The following is a 20,933-nucleotide window of genomic DNA, read 5'->3' as shown; positions in this document are numbered from 1 at the left end:
CTACATGCAGGAGATGGGAGGTCCTCATGGTGACACCTGTGGATCTGAAGAGGACAGGAGTAGTATGTTCCATGTCAGAGTTCAGAAACACCTCCTATGTCTAGGGCAAAGAAGTTTTTCAAGGGCAGCATCCTTGTTATCTTAATCAATGACCAGGATAAGGAGACAGTGTAGTCAAGGCGAGTTTGGTGATGCTAAAAACTGGAGTGGCTGACAACCTATCAGGATGTGGCATCATTCAGACAGATGCGGACAGGATGGAGAGCTGGGCAAAGGGGGACCTCATCAAGTCCAACAAGGGAAGACATAACCCTGCACTAGTGCAGGTTAGGGTTGAGCTGCTCTAAAGCAGCTCTGGGTAGAAAGACCAACAAGTGCTTGTGGCCAGCAAAGTGCCCTTGAGACAGCAATGGTTAAGAAGGCCAATGGTATTCTCTGGGGTGCATTAAGAATAGAGTGCCCAGCAGGTCGAGGGAGTTCTCCTCCCCCTCTACTCTGCCCTGGGCACGCCACATCTGGAGTATTGTGTCTTTTTATGGGCTTCTTAGTTTAAGAGAGAATAGGAACTACTGCAGGGAGTCCAACAGAAGGCCAAGAAGATGCTGAGAGAACTGGAATGTCTCTTTGTGAGGAAAGGCTGAGACCTCGTGCTGCTTAGCCTGGAGAAAAGCAGACTGAGATGGGATCTTATCGGTGCCTTTCAATATCTAAAGCGTGGGGCTCAAGAGGTAGGTCTGGGCTCTTTTTCATGGTCCTCAGGGGTAGGACAAAAGGCAGTGGACACCAATTTGAGTAGAGGTGATTTCATAAGGAAAACCTTTCCTGGGAGTGTACTGGTATGCTGGACTAGGTTGCCCAGAGAGGTTGTGAAGTTGTCTTTTTGGTGACTTTCAAGACCTACCTGAACACATTCCTGAGCTACCTGCCTGATTTAGCTAGAGGTTTGAACTAGACGATCTCTGGAGATCTTTTTCAGTGCCTACCAGTCTGATTCTGCAGAGGGTAGTGCCCATCTTTCCTGGAGACTTTTCTCAGGTGGAGTTCCTAGTAGAAGATGTCATTTTCTATTCTGGACTCAGGGTTGAGAAGAGGATTGAGAAATGATGCTTTGTACTTGAGCATGTTATAGGGGTTTGAAATCTCTCGGTTCCTTCTGGAGTTGCCACAGGATACCTGTAAACTCCATTTGAATCTCTCCTGAAATTCAGGACTGGGCATGTACAAGACTGTGGGAGAGATACTCTCTTGTATTATTTCTGAGGTTCTGCTGCAGTTAGTGTGTTATGTTGTAGGCTGAGAAGCTCTTTCATCTTTGCATGGCAAAATGCAAATTCTAGACCATCTGTCTAGACGTCCCTCACCCCATCTGCTGAGCAGCATGCATCACATGTAGGGTACTGTTTTCTTCAGGTCTTGTTGCTGTCACAGAGAGAGTGATTTGCCACTGATATGGGCTGCCTGGGGAGGTGGTGGAGCTGCCGGCCCCAGAGGTGTTCAAGAAAAGGCTGGATCACAGATCACAGGATTTTCCACGCTGCAGTGGTGCTGCTCTAGAGCTGAATGACATTAAATATAGAGCTGTACAGAACGAGTTAGCTTTGCGAGCCTGTGGGGCACCACATAGGCTCACAGGATGTCAGGGGTTGGAAGGGACCCAAGGAGAGCATCCAGTCCAAGCCCCTGCCAGAGCAGGACAATCCTATCTAACACAGAGCACACAGGAACACATCCAGACAGGCCTGGAAAGGCTCCACAGAAGCAGACCCCACAGCCTCTCTGGGCAGCCTGTGCCAGTGCTCTGGGACCCTTCCAGCAAAGAAGTTCCCCCTTGTGTTGAGGCAGCACCTCCTGTGCTGCAGCTTACACCCATTGCTGCTTGTCCTAAATGGATGAGGCACTTAGTGCCATGGTCTGGTTGATTGGGCAGGGCTGGGTGCTAGGTTGGACTGGCTGAGCTGGGAGGTCTCTTCCAACCTGGTTGATTCTATGATTCCATCCTCCAGTTTGTCAAAGTATTTCCTCTGTTAGGAAAGAGAGGAGCCAAATGCTGGTGTTCTGCTCTCATCCTTTCCAGGTTTGACAAAAAAGTGCACCAAGTTTTAACTTCTTTTCTGCATGATCTACTCTTTGTCTACATGCTAGAAAACAGTCAGCCATGGAGAGGCTTCAGAAAGTTTACTGGCTGGATTTGGGCAGCTAGTGAGTGAGAGGCAGGAGCACTTCACCTCATTTGGAGTTTTGTAGATGTAAAATCTCAGAAGAACTTGAGTGAAAATGTGAGTTTCTGCTTGATGGTAGCAGTGTAGGCAGTAGTGAGCAGCATGGTTAGTTATGGGCATATTGCACACTAAGAACTCACCAATCTTTTGATTATCTCCTGTAATAACATTTTGAGTGACCCTGCTTTAGCAAGAGGTTTGAACTGGATGGTCTCTGGAGGTCCTTTTGGGTGCCTGCCAGTCTGTGATTCTGCGAAGGGCACTGCCTGTCTTTCCTGGAAGACTTTTTGAGCCTGCTCAGCTAGCTCTGAATGACAGCTTTTTATTTCATACAAGAAATGGACATCAAACTGGTTACAAGTCTGGTGACATGCCTTGTAGGTGTAGATACTTCCAGCACCATTGAACTGTGACTGCATGTGGGCACAGAGTAAAACTTCTGTAAGGCCTTTCTTCATCAGTGAGCTGTACAAGGGGGTTGAGTGCACCCACAGTAAGTTTTCAGGTAACACTAAGCTGCAAGAGAGTGTAGATCTGCTTGAGGGTAGAAAGCTCTAGAGAAGGTCCTGGACATGCTACATTCATGGGCTGAGGGCAATTTATGAGCTTCAGTAAGAAAAAGTGTCTTGCACTTGGGCCACAACAACCCCATGAATTCTCTGGGCTTGGGGAAGAGTGGCTGGAAAGTTGCACAGCAGAGAAAGACCTGGGGATTTACAGAATCATACAATCAGGCAGGTTAGAAGGGACCACAAGGAGCAGCCAGTTCCAACCCCCCTAGCATGGCCAGGAACACCCTACCCTAGAGCAGGCTGCACACAGCCTCAGCCAGCCTGGCCTCAAACACCTCCAGCCATGGGGCCTCAACCACCTCCCTGGGCAACCCACTCCAGCCTCTCACCACTCTCCTGCTCAGCAGCTTCCTCCTCATGGCCAGGCTGAATCTCCCCACCTCCAGCTCTGCTCCATTCCCCCCACTCCTGGCACTCCCTCACAGCCTCAAATGTCCCTCCTCAGCTTTTTTGTAGCCCACTTCAGATGCTGGCAGGCCACAAGAAGGTCACCTGGGAGCCTCCTCTGCTCCAGCCTGCACAGCCCCAACTCTTTCATGATCTTAAAGATCTTTTCCATTAGAAATGTTCCTTAAGCCACCAGAGGATTTTGTAGGAGGTTCTCCAGCTCTTTGCCCTGCTGCTGCCATTGAGGCTTACTTTAGACAGGTGGCTGTTTTCTGCAATTCTGTCTGAGAAACTGTGTTTGAGGTTTCCATATAGCTTAGCATTTTGTAATCTGATCAGCATGGCATGAGCAAAATCACCTCTTTAAGGGGGCACATAGATAAAAGTGTCTTCCTGCAGTATAAAGTTTTAAAAGCTGTTAAATGAGATTACTTTGTGTCTGTTAACACCAGCATGCAGAAATGTCAATTTTCACATTAAATATGTGCTCATAGCTGCTTGGAAGACTTTGCAAGATGACATTCATCTCAGATGAGATTTAGCACTGTTTGTAGGCCAGCAAGGCATTTGAAGCTTGCACAGGCAAGCTGCATAAGTAGCTTCTCCCTCTCAGTGATTTTTCTACCATTTTCCCCTGGGACTTGCTGAAGTGTACAGTCAGGCCTCTTCTGAGCAGGTGGCTGCTGGTGCTAAATCAAACTAAGCTGGCTTACTTTTTATTGCATCAAATTGAAGATACACACAGAGGGTAAGTAAAACATCTCAGCTGTCAGAGTGCCATATCCCTTAAGTCCTTCAGTGGAAAGGGGAAGATCACATCAGCCATAGAATCATAGAATCAACCAGATTGGAAGAGGCCTCCAAGCTCATCCACTCCAACCTAGCACCCAGCCCTGGCCAATCAACCAGACCATGGCACTAAGTGCCCCAGCCAGGCTTGGCTTCAACACCTCCAGGGACAGTGACACCACCATCGGGGCAGCCCATTCCAATGCCAATCACTCTCTCTGCCAACAACTTCCTCCTCAAATGACTGCCTTCAATAAATAAGTTACATTTGCTAACACTTGTGAGACTGATCTGACTGCAAAGTTCTTGAGTGTGAATGTTCTGCTTGTTTCTCTGTGAAATGAGTTACTCGCTCACGTCCCAGATGATGGAAGGGACCTGAACTGTGCTACAGGAGCTGTCATGCTTATGGCAGATACTTCTCCAAAAATTAGATCATGTCTGGGAACTCCCTTTGATTGAGGGACTGACACTTATGGAAGGATACCAATGTATCTCTACTGTCGTGTCTATAAACTGCTCGATGAAGTGGATAATCTTCTGTCACTGCTGTCGTTTCAGTACCCGCATAGAAAACTTCAAGGCTAGTAACTGAGGTAGCAGTGTGCCCTTGTGGCCAGGAAGGCCAATAATGTGCCCCAGAACAGGGCATGTTAAGAAGAATGTGATGTGGCAAGCAGATTGAGGGAGGTTCTTCCCCTCTACTCTGCCGTGGGGAGGCCACACCTGGAGGATTGTGTCCCATTCTGAGCTGCCCTGTTCAAGAGGGATGGGAAACTACTGGAGACAGTCTAATGGAGGGCCACAGAGGTGCTGAGGAGACTGGAATGTCTTTTCTGTGAGGAGAAGCTGAGAGACCTGCAGCTCTTACGTGTGGATTAAGAGCAAATTGAGAGTGCTAAGCATTGAGAAGATCCCCTATGTAAATGATAGGGTGTCAAGAGGATAGGGCTGGGCTCTTAGCAGTGCCTGGTGACAGAACAAGGGGCAGTGGGTATCAACTGAAGCACAGCACCTTTCGTTCAGACATCACAGGATCACACAATTGCTCAGGTTGGCAAAGCCCTTCAAGCTCCTCACGTCCAATGATGAGTTCCACACTGACAAGTCCTTGACCAAACCAAATCCCTCAGCACAATATCTAATCACTATGAGTCATTATGCTTGAAAAGGACCACCAGGGTCAGCCAGTCCAGCCTGCATCCCAGCAGCCTTCAGCACCAGACCATAGCCTCAAGCACCACATCCACTCTCCTCATAACCACCTCCAGGGATGGTGACTCCACCACCTCCCTGGGCAGCCTGTGCCAGTGCCTGACCACCCACTCATGAAAGAACTTCCTCCCAAGAGCCAACCTAAACCTCCCCTGACACAACTTGAGGCCATAAAGAAAGAGCATAAAGAAAACTCTTCTTTCCTGTGAGTGTGCTGGACCTCTAGCCCAGGCTGCCCAGAGAGGTTGTGGAGCCTCTTTCTCAGGAGGCATTCAAAACATGCCTGGATATGTGGTCCTTTGCAACCTGTCCTGGGCACCCCTGTTTTAGCAGGGAGGTTTGATTATCTGAGGAGGTCTCTTCCAGCCCCTCCCTGACTGTGACTCTGCAAAGTGACTTGTATCCTATTGGAAGGTTTTTATAAATAACATCTGTTAGGAGCTTGCTTCAGCTTTTTCTTGTAGTGATACTGGTGAAGAGAATCATTTTGAATCCTTCAGAGGTGTACTGGTAACTAAAGGAAGCTCTTCTCTAAGTACACAACCAAAAAAACTCTTCCCAAAGGCAAATAATAAAAAACCTTTCCTCATTCCACCTGTCTTTATATTAGTTGGTATGAAAACAACAAGGAAACACTGGTGGAAGAAAACTTGGAGTCTTCCTGCCTGGCTTTCCCAGCTCTGTGATTGCATTGCAGCATTTGGTAGCTGTTTGGGGGCTGGATTAGGTGATGGGAACGCTTCACTGACACAAAGTCAGCTGTCTGATAGTGACTTTGTTCTGCATGTTTGTGATCCAGTAGGTTTTTAGAGATTATATAACTTAACACTCAATGTGAACCCCAGGTCCTTGCTTAGCATAGTTTTTTACACATCTGGAGTCTTCTCATGTGTTTGTTTTGCTTTCTATAAGTCACTTGAGCCCCCCTCACTTGTTCAGAGGGACATGGTGCTGCAGTTTTGCATAGCTGTTTGCTTGACACCTCCTCTCCCTTTCATAGACATCATTTTCTCAGTAGCATCTGGCTGTCACACTACAGTAGGACTAGATCATCCAGTCTACTGATCCTACAGTGAAAAACGAGCCTCGACATACTGGTGCCAATTTGGCAAGATGCCTGAATCATGGCACTCACTGAAATATGTGATGTTTCAAGTGGTTAATGCAACCTGGATCAGCACTTGCAGGAGAAACTTAAGACACTACAAAGAAAATACTTCTTTTTTTTTTTTTTTAGTTCAGAAGGAAGGAACCCAAGGAAATATGAAGCTTTCTTTCATATAGTAGCAAGTAAGCAAACCAACAAGCAACCCAGACTCCAAAGTGATGTGTATAATGCTATAACCCTCTGAAAGGAGGTTATGCCAAGGTTGATGTTGATGTCTTTGCTCTGTTAACCAGTGATAAGAAATAGCCCCAGATTGCACCAGGGGAGTTTAGATTGACTATTAGAGGAAGCTTCTCTCAACTGCTGGAACAGACTCCCTGGGAGGTGATGGAATCACCATCCCTGGAGGTGTTTCAAAGAGGCAGAGATGTGGTTTCCTCTGCAGAGAAGTCTAGTACCACCTGCTCGCCCCAAAGTTTGCCATCTGAGTCTACCTTATATGCTATTTGCTACTGTCACAGAATCAACCAGGTTGGAAGAGCCCTCCAAGCTCAGCCAGCCCAACCTTGCACCCAGCCCTGGCCAACCAACCAGACCATGGCACTAAGTGCCCCATCCAGGCTTGGCTTCAACACCTCCAGGGACAGTGACTCCACCACCTCCCTGGGCAGCCCATTCCAATGCCATTCTTCCCAATCCAACCTGCCAGTTCTTCTGTGAAATGGTTATCAACTGCTGGAACAGGCTCCCTGCGAGGTGGTGGAATCACCATCCCTGGGGATGTTTCACAGAGGCAGAGATATGGTGCTGAGGGACATGATCTAGCAGCAGACTTGATGGAGCTAGGTAATGGTTGAACTGGATGGTCCTGCAGGTCCTTTCTAAGGCTGTTCTATGATGTTTGAGTAAGTCATAATTACTTGCTGCTCTTTGATTGCCTCACAAGTTTCTTTTGAACCTTCTTGGGCTCAGGAATTTCAAGAAAGAGACAAACTAATATTGTCCAGTGTTCTAGTACAGAGAACAGTTGTGACAGTGTAAAAAGTATTCCGTAGAATTGATCCTCAGCCACAGGCCTGCACCACCAGCTTTCAGCTGGGTTCAGTAATGCTTAAAATAGAATGCCTTTTGAGATTTGAGTAGCCTTCTCTTTACATCAGACTTCAAAAGCATTTGTGGCTGACAGTTGTTTGGTTTATATTTTATTTTTGGTTTCTGCTCTACTTCTCCTTTTCATAAAATCAGTCACTTCTTTATGGCAATTTGACCCTACTCTTGTCAGTTCAGTGCTCAAGAGTTAGACTCATAGGATCAACCAGGCTGGGAGGGACCTCCAAGCTCATCCACTCCAACCTAGCACCCAGCCCTGGCCAGTCAACCAGACCATGGCACTAAGTGCCCCAGCCAGGCTTGGCTTCAACACCTCCAGGGATGGCAACTCCACCGACACAGTCTCAAGCTGTGCCAGGGCAGGTCTAGGCTGGATGTTAGGAGGAAGTTGTTGGCAGAGAGAGTGATTGGCGTTGGAATGGGCTGCCCAGGGAGGTGGTGGAGGCACTTTGGAGTGGGGATTTAGTGATCCAGTGTTGCTTTTCTGGCCTTCTGTAAAAGGGAAAAAGAAAAAAGCACCCAATTATGTCTCTTGAATCTAAATTGTGTAGTTTATTAGCTGGGTAGATTATTTTAATGTGGAAACTTTCTGAAGGCACCTGGAAGGCGAAATAATTTGTCACATGGTTATCTTTCATCCTCTGCTTTACAGACAAGATTAAAGAACTGGGGAGAGTAATGAGATATAGTTTTGCTCTGTGGAGCAGTGCAAATTAGACCATATGCCATGATTTCCAGGTAGTTTGTTGCTTCTTTGACTGATTTGCCAAGTAGAGAGGTATAAAGCTTTGCTCTTCTTTCCTTCTAACCAGTCCCAGAGGGTGCTGTATGAGAGAATAACTTTTCTAGAGTATTTCTATTTTAATCAGTCCTGTATTATTGTTAAAATAGGTGATGGTTTGGGTGCTCCCCACCCTCCCAAGCCTCCCCACTTAAGCAAATCCCCCAGACTAGTCTCATTTGATCTGGAAGTTGAAGAATGAAGCTCTATATTCACAGCTTAGCACAATGCCCAAGCAGGTATTGACAATCTGTGCAGCTAGAGACAGACACAGACGTCTAAGTGAAAAAGTGATACAGAAACACAGCAGCCCTCCCAGACACCAGAGTGCCCAGCAGGGGCTCCCAACCACCCTGCCACCTCCTTCCCACCCCTCTGCCTTACCCCAGACTTAGCCTTACATTGAAAGTGAGTTTGGAGGATCAGCCAGGGGGGATGGGAAGCAGAAGTTAGAGAGAGAGAAGTTCATGCAGCCCCAAAAGCCAGAGAGAGACTCCCTTATCTATGTCTGTGTTCCTGTTGTTACCCATCTCAGCAAGCCTATGAGTGCAGCAGCCATCACCACTGCTTCCTTTTCACAGCCTAGCATCTAACTCCTCTCACCAAAGCATTCCAGCTGGGCTCAAACCAGCACACTTATAGTGAGGAACAAACCTAAACCTCTCCTCCGGTGCAACTTGAGGGCAGTTCCTCTTGTCCTGTCACTTGCTCTTCGTGAGAAGAGGCTCACTGCTTCTTCATTCTGACCTCCTTTCAGGGAGTTGCAGAGAGTGAGAAGGTCTCTGCTCAGCCTCCTTTTCTCTAGGCTAAGCAACTCCACCTCTCTCAGCTGTTCCTCCTCTGTGGTTGCTCCTCGTAATACCTGTTCCCGAGGAGCTTCCTGTAGGAACAGTGTTGCTTCTGGCATGTGCAAAGCAACTGTGACTGGGTGAGAAATGAATAGAATTATGGGAAAGTGGTGGTGTTGACAGAACATCTGTGTGAGGGCAGTCACTTCCCTAGAGCTCTGTAAGAGATGCCAGAGGGTTTCCTCTGCAGAGGAGTCTAGCACCATCTGCTCACCTGAAAGTTTGCCATCTGAGTCTACCTTATATGCTGTTTGCTACTTCCACTTTCATAGAATCAGCCAGGGTGGAAGAGACCTCCAAGCTCAGCCAGCCCAACCTAGTACCCAGCCCTGCCCAGTCAACCAGACCATGGCACTAAGTGCCCCAGCCAGGCTTGGCTTCAACACCTCCAGGCACAGCGACTCCACCACCTCCCTGGGCAGCCCATTCCAATGCCAATCACTCTCTCTGACAACAACTTCCTCCTAACATCCAGCCTAGACCTGCCCTGGCACAGCTTGAGGCTGTGTCCCCTTGTTCTGTTGCTGGGTGCCTGGCAGCAGAGCCCAACCCCACCTGGCTACAGCCTCCCTGCAGGCAGCTGCAGGCAGCAATGAGCTCTGCCCTGAGCCTCCTCTGCTGCAGGCTGCACTCCCCCAGCTCCCTCAGCCTCTCCTCACAGGGCTGTGCTCCAGGCCCCTCGCAGCTTTGTCGCCCTCCTGTGGACACCTTCCAGTACTGCAACATCTCTCTGCAATGGAGGAGCCCAGAACTGGACACAGCACTCAAGGTGTGGCCTGAGCAGTGCTGAGCACAGGGGCAGAAGAACCTCCCTTGTCCTGCTGCCCACACTGCTGCTGAGCCAGCCCAGGATGCCATTGGCTCTGCTGCCCACCTGGGCACTGCTGCCTCAGCTTCAGCTGTCTGCCAGCACCCCCAGGTCACTCTCTGCCTGGCTGCTCTGTCCCCAGCCTGTAGTGTTGCTTGAGGTTGTTGTGACCAAAGTGCAGAACCCTGCACTTGGCCTTGTTCAATCTCATCCCATTGGCCTCTGCCCACCCATGCAGCCTGGCCAGGTCCCTCTGCAGGGACCTCCCTTTCACATAGTGCAGGTATCAAGATTGTTGTTTAGGTTTCTAGACAGGACATAAAGAGATCCTGAATTTTTAGTAAGACTTAAGTCCTTTTTAAAGTAAATTTGATACCTAAAACAGTTTTCTGTCCTCTATCTTAGCATTGTAAATGCTTTGATAATCAGATTTAAACTTTGTTCTGCAGAGGCTTAATCTTCTGCACAGATGTAATTAGCTGCATCTGTTCAATGAAGTTACTTTAATCAGCAAAAAATCTGAAATAATGCCTGCTTTTGATGATCTGTTAGTGCTTTGGGGCAAGTGTAATTGTGTTCTCTTTCCCCTTGTATAAGCAGAAGGAAGCTAAATGAGATGTATTTGACAGAGCTGTGATAGTTGGAAACTCTACATTGTTGGGCTTCATTTCTCCTTTGCTTTCCTAGTGTTGTTTGTACTTGAGCCATAACATTGGGACAGTGAAAACTAAATGAGTGTGCTTATGGACCTCAACACTTGTGTAAAGCATCGTGTGATTTACATGTATCTCCTTCTCTGGAGCCCTTCCGGGCCTGTCTGGATGTGTTCCTGTGTGCTCTGTGTTAGATAGGATTGTCCTGCTCTGGCAGGGGGTTGGACTGGATGATCTCCTTGGGTCCCTTCCAACCCCTGACATCCTGTGAGCTGTGATATATTCTTTTTTATTTGCTCCTCACTAATGAGAGTTGTATTCCTTGCTGCTGTAGTCTTGTAGCCAACTCTTCCTGGAATAGTTGGTCAGATTCTTCTGAAAATCTGTTTCAGCTGATGCTGTAACTACAAACCAGGAATTTCCTGGGAGGTCAAAATGCTTAGCAGTCACTGGTGAGCATGCCTGGCGTGGACAGATGGCTGCTGCTAGCATGCATTCAACTGCGGGGTGGTTGTGTGCAACAGCTACCTTGCTTCACGAGTGAGAGCTAAACTGGCTGTGCCAGCTATGGTCCTGCTTTCAGGTCCCAAGGAAGCCACTGATTCCAGCATGGTGCCCTCCTTGTTTTGAGCTGCTGCCTGGGATGGCATGGCTGCTCTAGACAGAGGTGAGGAACGAAATGCCTTAGGTGGTGGTTGCAGTGCTTGACAGAATATCCAGTTAAAGTCAGGTTGGAAGAGACCTCCAAGATCATCCAGTCCAACCTAGCACCCAGCCCTAGCCAATCAGCTGGGACTGTGTAGGCTGGAGAAGAGGAGATTGAGGGGGGGATCTCATTGATGCTTATCAATGAACTGAGCAGGAGAAATGTGAGTGTACTCCATTTCTAGACAGTGGGAAGAATGCCCAGATGCTGGTGACCTTGGCAGTGAAGAAGGCTCCAGTGCTGAACAGAAGTGAAGTTAGAATTCATTTGACTTGAAGGTGACATCCACTTATCTACAAAGCAATGAGAGACAGAGGTTTTGGTTTAGATAAGAGAATCTGCAAGCTTCTATTATAGAGAGTTTTTGAGAGTGGTGCTAAAGGTGACTGAAGGCTGGGATTCTTTGTCTTAAGATTTGGCTAAAAAAGGGATCAGCTGGTGACAATATTTTATTGCACAGAAGCGGAAGGAAGTTTTTTTGTTTGGAGGAAGCCTATGTGGAGCTTAAGTGGGAGTATTCTGGTTTGTGCTCGTTGTGCTTGTCCTGACACTGGCCACTGCTGAAAAGAGCCCAGCCCCATCCTCCTGATCCCTGCCCTTTACCTATCGAATCATAGAGTCAGCCAGGTTGCTCTTGTCCTATTACTTGTTACTAGACAGAAGAGACCAACGCCCACCTTGCTGTGACACCCTTTCAGGTAAGTTATAGAGAGAAAGGTCTCTCCTCAGCCTCCAGACTAAACAACCCCAATTCCCTCGGCTCCTCCTTGTATACTTGTTCTCCAGAGCCTTAACCAGCTGCATTGCTCTTCTCTGGCCTCATTCCATCACCTTGTAGTTAGGGCCCCAGAGCTGAACCGAGTACTTAAGGTGTGGCCTCAGCAGTGCTATATACAGGGTGACAATCTCTTCTCTAGTCCTGCTGGTCCCACTATTCCTGATCCAGATGCTGTTAGGGTTAGGGGATGCTGTTGTCTTTCTTTGACCCCTGGACACATGGTGGCTCATATTCAGCCAACTGTCAGTTGACACACTCAGGTCTTACTCTGCTGGGTGGCTTTCCAGCCACTCTGTCACAGGCCTGGAGCACTGTTGGGGCTTGTTGTGACCCAGGTGCAGGACCCAGCACTTGGCCTTGTTGAATCTCATCTAATTGACCTTGGCCCATTCTTCCAACCTGTCCAGGTCCCTCAGTACAAACTTTCTACCCTCCAGCAAAACAATGCTCCCTTGCAGCTTAGTGTCATTTGCAGACTTAGTAAGGATGCCCTTGTAGCAGTCACAAGAATGGCACCAAAACTGGGGGCTGTTCTTAGGCTGGCTGGGGAGCTTATTGTGCTTACATGTTATTCAAGGGGAGCTGTGAGCTGCTCACACGTGTCCAGTCTTGTCATTCTCTTAATTGCCTTGTGAATGTTCACTTAGTTCACACAGCTTCAGAATTCAGGAGAAAGGTGAGGTGTGTTGGGTTTTTCCTTCCAATTTGAGCCATGTACTTGAATGTGTTTGGTAAAATGGTAAACTATGTCTTCAGATGGAATGTAGAATATGATATTTCTTCTAGCATGTGCTGTCCATCATGGGTAATTGCACAGAGAATATCCATTTGCAGAAGAAGCTCTTGCACTGTCTCCTGTAAACTCCCTCAAATACCTGTTGACCTTTTTCTTCATCTTACTCTTTTCCTACATCTGTCTCAAAATGTTACTTCCTTGATTCAGTCCTCTTTCAATTCTACACAAGCACCATCTGAGCTGCTTCCACTCTTCTGGCTTGACTTTGCACAGCTCTTTGTGCATTTCTGACCATCTACCACTGCCAGGGACCTTTGTTCCTTTCCCACATAAAAAGCTGCAGCTCCTAGGCTTAAAGCCTTGTCTGGTGTGCTAGCGTGACTCTTGCCTTCCTGTCTGCCGTGGAGTCACTGCTCTGCTGAAGCTCATGTTAGCCATGAACTGCTGAGAAAGGCAGCCTTTGCTTTCTCTCATTAGGATGGATCTCAAACTGCTGATAAATAAAACTGCATCAAACAGATGAGGCTGGCAGGTCAAGGGATGTTGTCCTCGCCCTCTGCTCTTGCCCTAACAATGCCACACCTGGAGTACTGTGCCTGGTTCTGGGCTCCCCAGCTCCAGTGGAGCAGGGATATACTAGAGAGTGCCAGTGGAGGCTGCCAGATGATGGTTTTCACTCCATGGAGCCTTCAGCACTATCAGAAAGAATAACGGAGTAGGAGCTGGGGTTGTTTAGTTTGGAGAAGAGGAGGCTTAGGGGGGACCTTCCCACACTCTACAACTACCTGGAGGGAAGTTGCAGTAAGGTGGGGCTCAGGCCCTTCTCCCAAGCAACCAGTGACAGACTGAAGGGGCACAGTCTCAAGCTGTGCCAGGGGAGGTTTAGGCTGGATATTAGGGGAAAAGTCTTCACAGAATGGGTGATTTGCCGTTGGAATGTGCTGCCCAGGGAGGTGGTGGGGTCACGATCCCTGGAAGTGTTTAAGAGGAGACTGGATGGGGCACTTAGTGCCATGGTTTAGTTAAGTGGATGGTATCGGGTAATAGGTTGGACTCGATGACCTTGAAGGTCTTTTCCAACCTGAATAATTCTGGGATTCCTGAAAGGGAAGGAACTGATCATGCAGTCAGCACTCCAACTTTGCATTCCTATTGAGTCTTTGGGTGTTTCCTCCAAACGCGTTGGTATTCTGCTGAGTGACTGAAGGGAGGTAGGCTGTGATTCAGACATCTAATTGGCTTAAAGTGCTGGAGAGATCAGCAGCTCCTGTGTGTTTATGTAGTGCTTCCTGCAGAGTAAACAGACACAAGTTCAACACTTGGCTTGCAATGTATGGCTGTTCCATGCAGTTTGTGTCCCTATGAGGTGAGGCTGAGGGAGCTGGGGGTGTGCAGCCTGCAGCAGAGGAGGCTCAGGGCAGAGCTCATTGCTGCCTGCAGCTGCCTGCAGGGAGGCTGTAGCCAGGTGGGGTTGGGCTCTGCTGCCAGGCACCCAGCAACAGAACAAGGGGACACAGCCTCAAGTTCTGCCAGGGAGATCTAGGCTGGATGTGAGGAGGAAGTTGTTGTCAGAGAGAGTGATTGGCATTGGAATGGGCTGCCCAGGGAGGTGCTGGAGTCACTGTGCCTGGAGGTGTTGAAGCCAAGCCTGGCTGGGGCACTTAGTGCCATGGTCTGGTTGATTGGGCAGGGCTGGGTGCTAGACTGGGCTGAATGATCTTGGAGGTCTCTTCCAACCTGGTTGATTCTATGATTCTGTGCATCTAGGAACTGAATTTTGAAAATGAGGAATGTGGCTCTGGGATACATTATCCCCACACTGAAATGCTTTAGTTGTTCAGTGTTCACTTGCTGTTGCTGTTTCTCATTCTCTGTGAGCTGTCTCTCTGGCTCCTGTACAGCATGCTGTCTCTTGGTGAGAACATGACTGTGGGGAATATCTCCTCTGGCAACCTCATTCTGATTCTTATGCAGAGCCCTCTGCTACCCTTGGAAAAACTTTCCAGACTAAAGATCTGTGGTTTCAGAACACTCTGCTGATAGAAATGTTCAGCAGCTGGCTGGAGGCAGAGCACCCCTGATTTCTTTAGGAAGTGTTTGTTTTTCTTTTTATCTGATTGATTGCTTCATAGAGCTCTGTACGTATCCTGGGTGTGAAGTATGTAATGTGTCATAGAATCAAGTTGGTTGGAAGAGACCTCCAAGATCATCCAGTCCAACCTAGCACCTGAACAGGGGTTCAGTCAACCAGACCATGGCACTAAGTGCCTCAGCCAGGCTTGGCTTCAACACCTCCAGTTACAGCGACTCCACCACCTCCCTGGGCAGCCCATTCCAATGCCAATCACTCTCTCTGCCAACAACTTGCCAAAATGTAGAACCCTGCACATGACCTTGTTCAATCTCATGGTGGGCTTTTCTCTCAGAACTCTTGGGGAGGCAAGCAAAGGTGTTGAAAGATAATGCAGAAACCTCCTATGCTACATTTTTCAACAACAGTGCTGCTCCTGTGTGTGATGGTGCTCTTAGTGCCATGGTCTGGTTTACTGGCTAGGGCTGGGTGCTAGCTTGGACTGGATGAGCTTGGAGGTCTCATCCAACCTGGTTGATTCTGTGATTTGCATTCATGACAACAATTTAGCAGACTTGTCATTGGTATTAATTAGTGCAAGCCAGCTGGTGATGTGGTGTCTGGTTGAGAGCTGCAGTTTGTTTGTAGCGGTGTTTATGGCAGTGAAATGCTGAGTGGTGTTTGTGTCTCTAGAGAAGAAGAGGAACGTCTGAGGAATAAGATCCGAGCAGACCACGAAAAGGCTCTGGAAGAGGCTAAGGAGAAACTGAAGAAATCCCGGGATGAGATTCAAGCTGAGATTCAGACAGAGAAGAACAAAGTAGTGCAGGAGTTGAAAAAGAAGGACAGCAAGCCACTGCCCCCCGTTCCTTTGCCAAACCTCATCGGCATAAACAGCGGAGAGCCGGCAGACCCCGACGTCCGAGAGAAGAGGAACAAAGTCAAAGAGGTGAGGAGAGTGCCGTGGGTACAGCTGGTCCTGTGTCTGGCAGCACTTGGGTGGTGATAATGCTAATGCCATGGGTACAGCTGTTCTGGTGTCTGGCAGCACTTATTTGTGTGGTGATGATGGTAGTGCCATGGGTACAGCTGTTGTGGTGTCTGGCAGCAGTTCTTTGTGTGGTGATGATGGTAGTGCCATGGGTATAGCTGTTGTGGTGTCTGGCAGCAGTTCTTTGTGTGGTAGCTGGTTGTTGCTATGATTTCTGTTACAAAGAAAACCAGGACTCCACGTTTTGTCAATAAAGAGCTTGCTGAAAGTGCACATTGAGTTTTAATGAACCTCAGCATTACTGCATGCTTTTTCCCCTCTTGTTGGGATGTTAATATTTCATTGGATCACTTCAGAATGATTTTTTGAGGTTTTCTTCAGCTTAGTGTGATGGGTTCAAAGTGAGCTTGTCCTTAACATATGGAACAGTATCAAGTGCACGTTTCAAGTGGCACCTGATGTTGTCAAGTTGTGTGCAAAGAGTGGGATCTGTCAGTGTGCCATGAGAGACTTCTAAATGTTTAAGCAAGCAGGTTGAAAAGGCAGGGGGAATAGTGACCTGCTGCTAAAATTTGCAGTGATCACATGCTTTTCAGAGTAACTTTGAGCCTGAAACAAGTTGAGTTCATTTCAGTAGATGGATTTCTTTACCTGTAAAACATTCAAGCTAAGACATTGGCTTAGATTTTTTTTTGTCCAGGGATGCAGCTAACACCATGGGAATTGGTATCCCTGGCCTTTTCCACTCCTGGTTGCTGTGAGACTCATTGCCATCTTTTGCCCTGGCAATGTTAGTTTTCTATTACTGTTAGCAGGCATTTTTCTGAGTTTGGCCTCAAGTTGCATCAGGGGAGGTTTAGATTGGATGTTGGGAGGAAGTTCTTTTCTGAACAGGTGGTCAGGCACTGGCACAGGCCTCCTCTTCTGCAGGCTGCACACCCCCAGCTCCCTCAGCCTCTCCTCACAGGGTTTGTGTTCCAGGCCTCACCAGCTTCATCACTCTTCATTGCCCTGTGCTTGAACCAGGGAGCCCAGAATTGGACACAGTACTCCAGATGAGGCCTCACCAGGGCAGAGTAGGGAGGAGAATCTCCCTTGACCTGCCAGCACTTCTTCACACATCCCAGAATACCATGGTCTTTCTTGCCCACAAAAGTGCATTGCTGTCTTGTGGTCATCCTGTTTTCTACCAGGACTTCAGGTCTGTTATCCACAGAGCTGCTTGACTGAGTGCTCTTCAGTAGTGTGTCCATTGCTCTGAGCAATCCAGCACCTTGGCTCTATAGCTGAAATGTCTGTCTGACCTGTGTCAGTTGCTTTAATTCAGTCCCATTATTGTGTTGGTGCATAGAGGCTGGACCAGTGAACCTCCAGAGGTCTGGAACCTCCCAGCTCAACCTTTCTGTGATAGGATGGTGTTTATTGATGATGTTGGGACAAGAGCAGAGTCCTGCACCTGGGGAGGAATAACAAACTGCAGCAGTCCAGGCTGGGAGGTGACTGCTGGAGAGCAGCCCTGTGCAGAGGGACCTGGGGGTGCTGGTGGCTAACAAGTTCCCCATGGCACAGCAATGTGCCCTTGTGGCCAAGAAGGCCAATGGGAGCCTGGGCTGTGTTAGGAGCAGTGTGTCCAGCAGATCAAGGGAGGGTCTCCTCCCCCTCTACTCTGCCCTGCTGAGACCTCATCTTGAACACTGCCTTCAGTTTTGGGCTCACCAGTTTCAGAGGGACAGGGATCTACTGGAGAGGGTCCAGCAGAGGGCTAGGAGGATGATGAGGGGACTGGAGGGCATGGCTGATGAGGAGAGGCTGAGGGACCTGGGGCTGCTCAGTCTGGAGAAGAGAAGACTGAGAGGGGATTTGATCAATGTTTATCAGTATCTGAGGGCTGCCAGGAGGGGGGGACAGGCTCTGCTCACTGCTCCCTGGCATAGCACAAGCAGCAGTGGGTGTAAGCTGCAGCACAGGAGGTTCTGCCTCAACACAAGGGGGAACTTCTTTGCTGGAAGGGTCCCAGAGCACTGGCACAGGCTGCCCAGAGAGGCTGTGGGGTCTGCTTCTGTGGAGCCTTTCCAGGCCTGTCTGGATGTGTTCCTCTGTGCTGTGTGTTAGATAGGATTGTCCTGCTCTGGCAGGGGCTTGGACTGGATGATCTCCTTGGGTCCCTTCCAACCCCTGACATCCTGTGAGCTGTGAGCCTGTGACACCTGCCAGTTGCAAGAGAGCTTCTCCAGAACACTCCACAAGTGTACTTAGTAAACTTAAGAGCTGAAATAGCTTTTCTGTTCTAAGTTTCAAAGTTAGACTGGAAAATGTGAGTTTTCTGGAGCTTTTGTTCTGCCACCAGTTCTGTATTTGTTGTGATGTGCAGTCATGTAATTAGGCAGTGTTAGCTGTACACAGGCTTCTTAAAATTCAGTGTTAGGGAGGTGTAATGTTCATAAAGGCTAAGGGTTGTGAAGTGACTGAAGCTGCTGGCTGCAGCAGGCTTGCTTCTCATGCAGTTTAAAAGCTGTTACATCTAATGAGATGGCATAGCAAGGAAGTATCTTTTTACTTTTCTGCTGAGCTGCTTTCAACACACAAAGTTTTTTGTTGTTTTCCTGCTTGTCATGGCTCTCTGCTAAAAGTGAGAAGTGGAGGAAGACATTTAAGCAAAAGTTGTTCTGAAATGGGCATTGTGATGGTTTGGGTGTTCCCTCCCCCCCTGCAGATAAGCACCCAGACTAGACTCAGCTGAGCTGGAAATGAGAATGAAGCTTTATGTGTACAGCTTAGCACAATATCCAAGCAGGTGTTGACAATCTGTACAGCTAGAGACAGACAAGTTAAAAAGTGTGCTAGTTTGAGCCTAGCTGGGATATTTTGGAGAGAAGAACTAGATGCTAGGCTGTGAAAAGGAATCAGTGGTGATGGCTGCTGCACTCATGGGCTTGCTGAGATGGCTAAGAACAAGAACACAAACAGAGATAAGGGAGGGGCAGAAGAACCTCCCTTGTCCTGCTGCCCACACTGCTCCTGAGCCAGCCCAGGATGCCATTGGCTCTGCTGCCCACCTGGGCACTGCTGCCTCAGCTTCAGCTCCTCTCTGCCAGCACCTCCAGGGCCCTCTCTGCCTGGCTGCTCTCAGCCACTCTGGCCCCAGCCTGGAGTGCTGCTTGGGGTTGTTTTGGCCAAAGTATAGAACCCTTCACTTGGCCTTGTTCTGTCTCATCCCACTGGCATCTGCCCACCCATCCAGCCTGGCCAGGTCCCTCTGCAGGGCTCTCCTACCCTCCAAGAGCTCCACAGCTGCTCCTAGCTTGGTGTCATCTGCAAACTCACTGATGCTGGACTCAATCCCCTGGTCCAGATCATCACTAAAGATATTGAACAGGACTGTGCCCAGCACTGATCCCTGGGGCACACCACTGGTGCCAGCTGCCAACTGGCTGTGGCACCATTCACCACCACTCTCTGGGCCCTGCTTTCCAGCCACTTCCTTGACCCATATCAGAGTGAAAACTATCAGTGTATCTTCTATTAAAATATGACTTGTAATTTGTGGCCTCTTGAAGGGTAGGTAGGAAGAGAAATAATTTACTATCAGCAGAGGCAATGTTGGAAATTCTTAGAGAAATGCACCCACAAGAGAAGTGATTAAAGTGTATTTTCATCATGATCTCTGGGTGCTGCTGGTAATAAGCCAGCCTGTTACTTCCCAACATAAGCAGTAAAATGAATGGCTTCCTATGAATTTTCGACCTACATCCTCCTGTACCACCCTCTGCTGCTCAGGCACACCTTGCTGTGAATGCCTTTTTCCTGCTGGACTGCAGGGGTTACTGTGTGCTCTGTTCCTGGTTGAGAGCTGCCTGCCTGCTCAATGCTGGCCCTCTGAATGTATAAAGGGTTAGGTTGTAACTGCCTTCCTCTCAGCTGGGGTAACAATTTGTGTCTGTTTACTTTATCTAGCCACAGGTATTTTTCTTTTTTCCTTCTTTTCTTTCCTGCCTCTTCTCATCTGCCCCTGACAGGCCTCCCCCGCCAAAAAAGAGGGAAGTCTTATGTATTTGTTTCTCCAAATCTGCACAGTTGTGAATCACAGAATCATAGAGTCAGCCAGGTTGGAAGAGAGCTCCAAGCTCAGCCGGTCCAACCTAGCACCCAGCCCTGGCCAACCAACCAGACCATGGCACTAAGTGCCTTATCCAGGCTTTGCTTCAACACCTCCAGGGACAGCAACTCTACCACCTCCCTGGGCAGCCCATTCCAATGCCAATCACTCTCTCTGACAACAACTTCCTCCTAACATCCAGCCTAGACCTCCCCTGCCACAACTTCACACTGTGTCTATTGCTGGGTGCCTGGCAGCAGAGCCCAACGCCACCTGGCTACAGCCTCCCTTCAGGTAGCTGCAGGCAGCAATGAGCTCTGCCCTGAGCCTCCTCTGCTGCAGGCTGCACACCCCCAGCTCCCTCAGCCTCTCCTCACAGGGCTGTGCTCCAGGCCCCTCCCCAGCTTCATTGCCCTTCCCTGAACACCTTCCAGCACCTCAACATCTGTGCAATGGAGGAGCCCAGAACTGGACACAGCACTCCAGGTGTGGCCTGAGCAGTGCTGAGCACAGGGGCAGAAGAACCTCCCTTGTCCTGCTGCCCACACTGCTCCTGAGCCAGCCCAGGATGCCATTGGCTCTGCTGCCCACCTGGGCACACTGCTGCCTCAGCTTCAACTCCTCTCTCCCAGCACCCCCCGGTGCCTTTCTTCCTGTATGAAGTGAGATAATGGATTCAAAGGCTGCTGCAAAGGTTACATAGTGAATGGTGGATGTACAGACAGCAGGATTGCATAACCCTTATTGTCTGAAGAAATGAGGTTAAATATGGTGAGTAAATGTCCTTTTACCTGAGTTCCACTCTGTGCTGACTGAGAAAAGAGGTGTGCAGAGGAAAGAAATACTTAACCGTGCAGAACTCTCTTCCTGCTGCAAGCTTCTCTTTTCATGGTAACTATTCATACAACTTCCACTGCTAATCTCATTTCTGGTTTGTAGTTGCAGTGTTTCTAGCCCAGCCTTTCTAGGCTCTGGTGTTTCTAGTCTGGGCTACCTTCTGTGACTGGGAACTCTTTATTATTTTCAGCATCTGAAACCAGTTTGAGCAGTTTCATTACTGCTGGC

The 20,933-nt window shown here is 48.7% G+C and overlaps 1 protein-coding gene across 2 annotated transcripts in view; it reads left to right on the top strand.

Moving 5' to 3' along the window:
• MAN1A2 (mannosidase alpha class 1A member 2) overlaps positions 1-20,933 on the top strand; it is a 71,319-nt gene that overhangs the window by 6,090 nt on the left and 44,296 nt on the right. For both annotated transcript variants that reach the window (XM_064142984.1, XM_064142983.1), the window contains one exon: positions 15,475-15,730. Coding sequence is in view for 1 of the 2 variants with exons in the window: in XM_064142983.1 (XP_063999053.1) it covers positions 15,475-15,730 (256 nt within the window). In the remaining variant the exon portion in view is untranslated. The remainder of the gene's footprint in view (positions 1-15,474; positions 15,731-20,933) is intronic.

The sequence above is a fragment of the Pogoniulus pusillus genome, chromosome 5, assembly GCF_015220805.1.
Source record: "Pogoniulus pusillus isolate bPogPus1 chromosome 5, bPogPus1.pri, whole genome shotgun sequence".
Classification (NCBI taxonomy): Eukaryota; Metazoa; Chordata; class Aves; order Piciformes; family Lybiidae; genus Pogoniulus; species Pogoniulus pusillus.
Note: the sequence above shows the minus strand (reverse complement) of the source record. Positions and strands in the feature narration are given on the sequence as shown.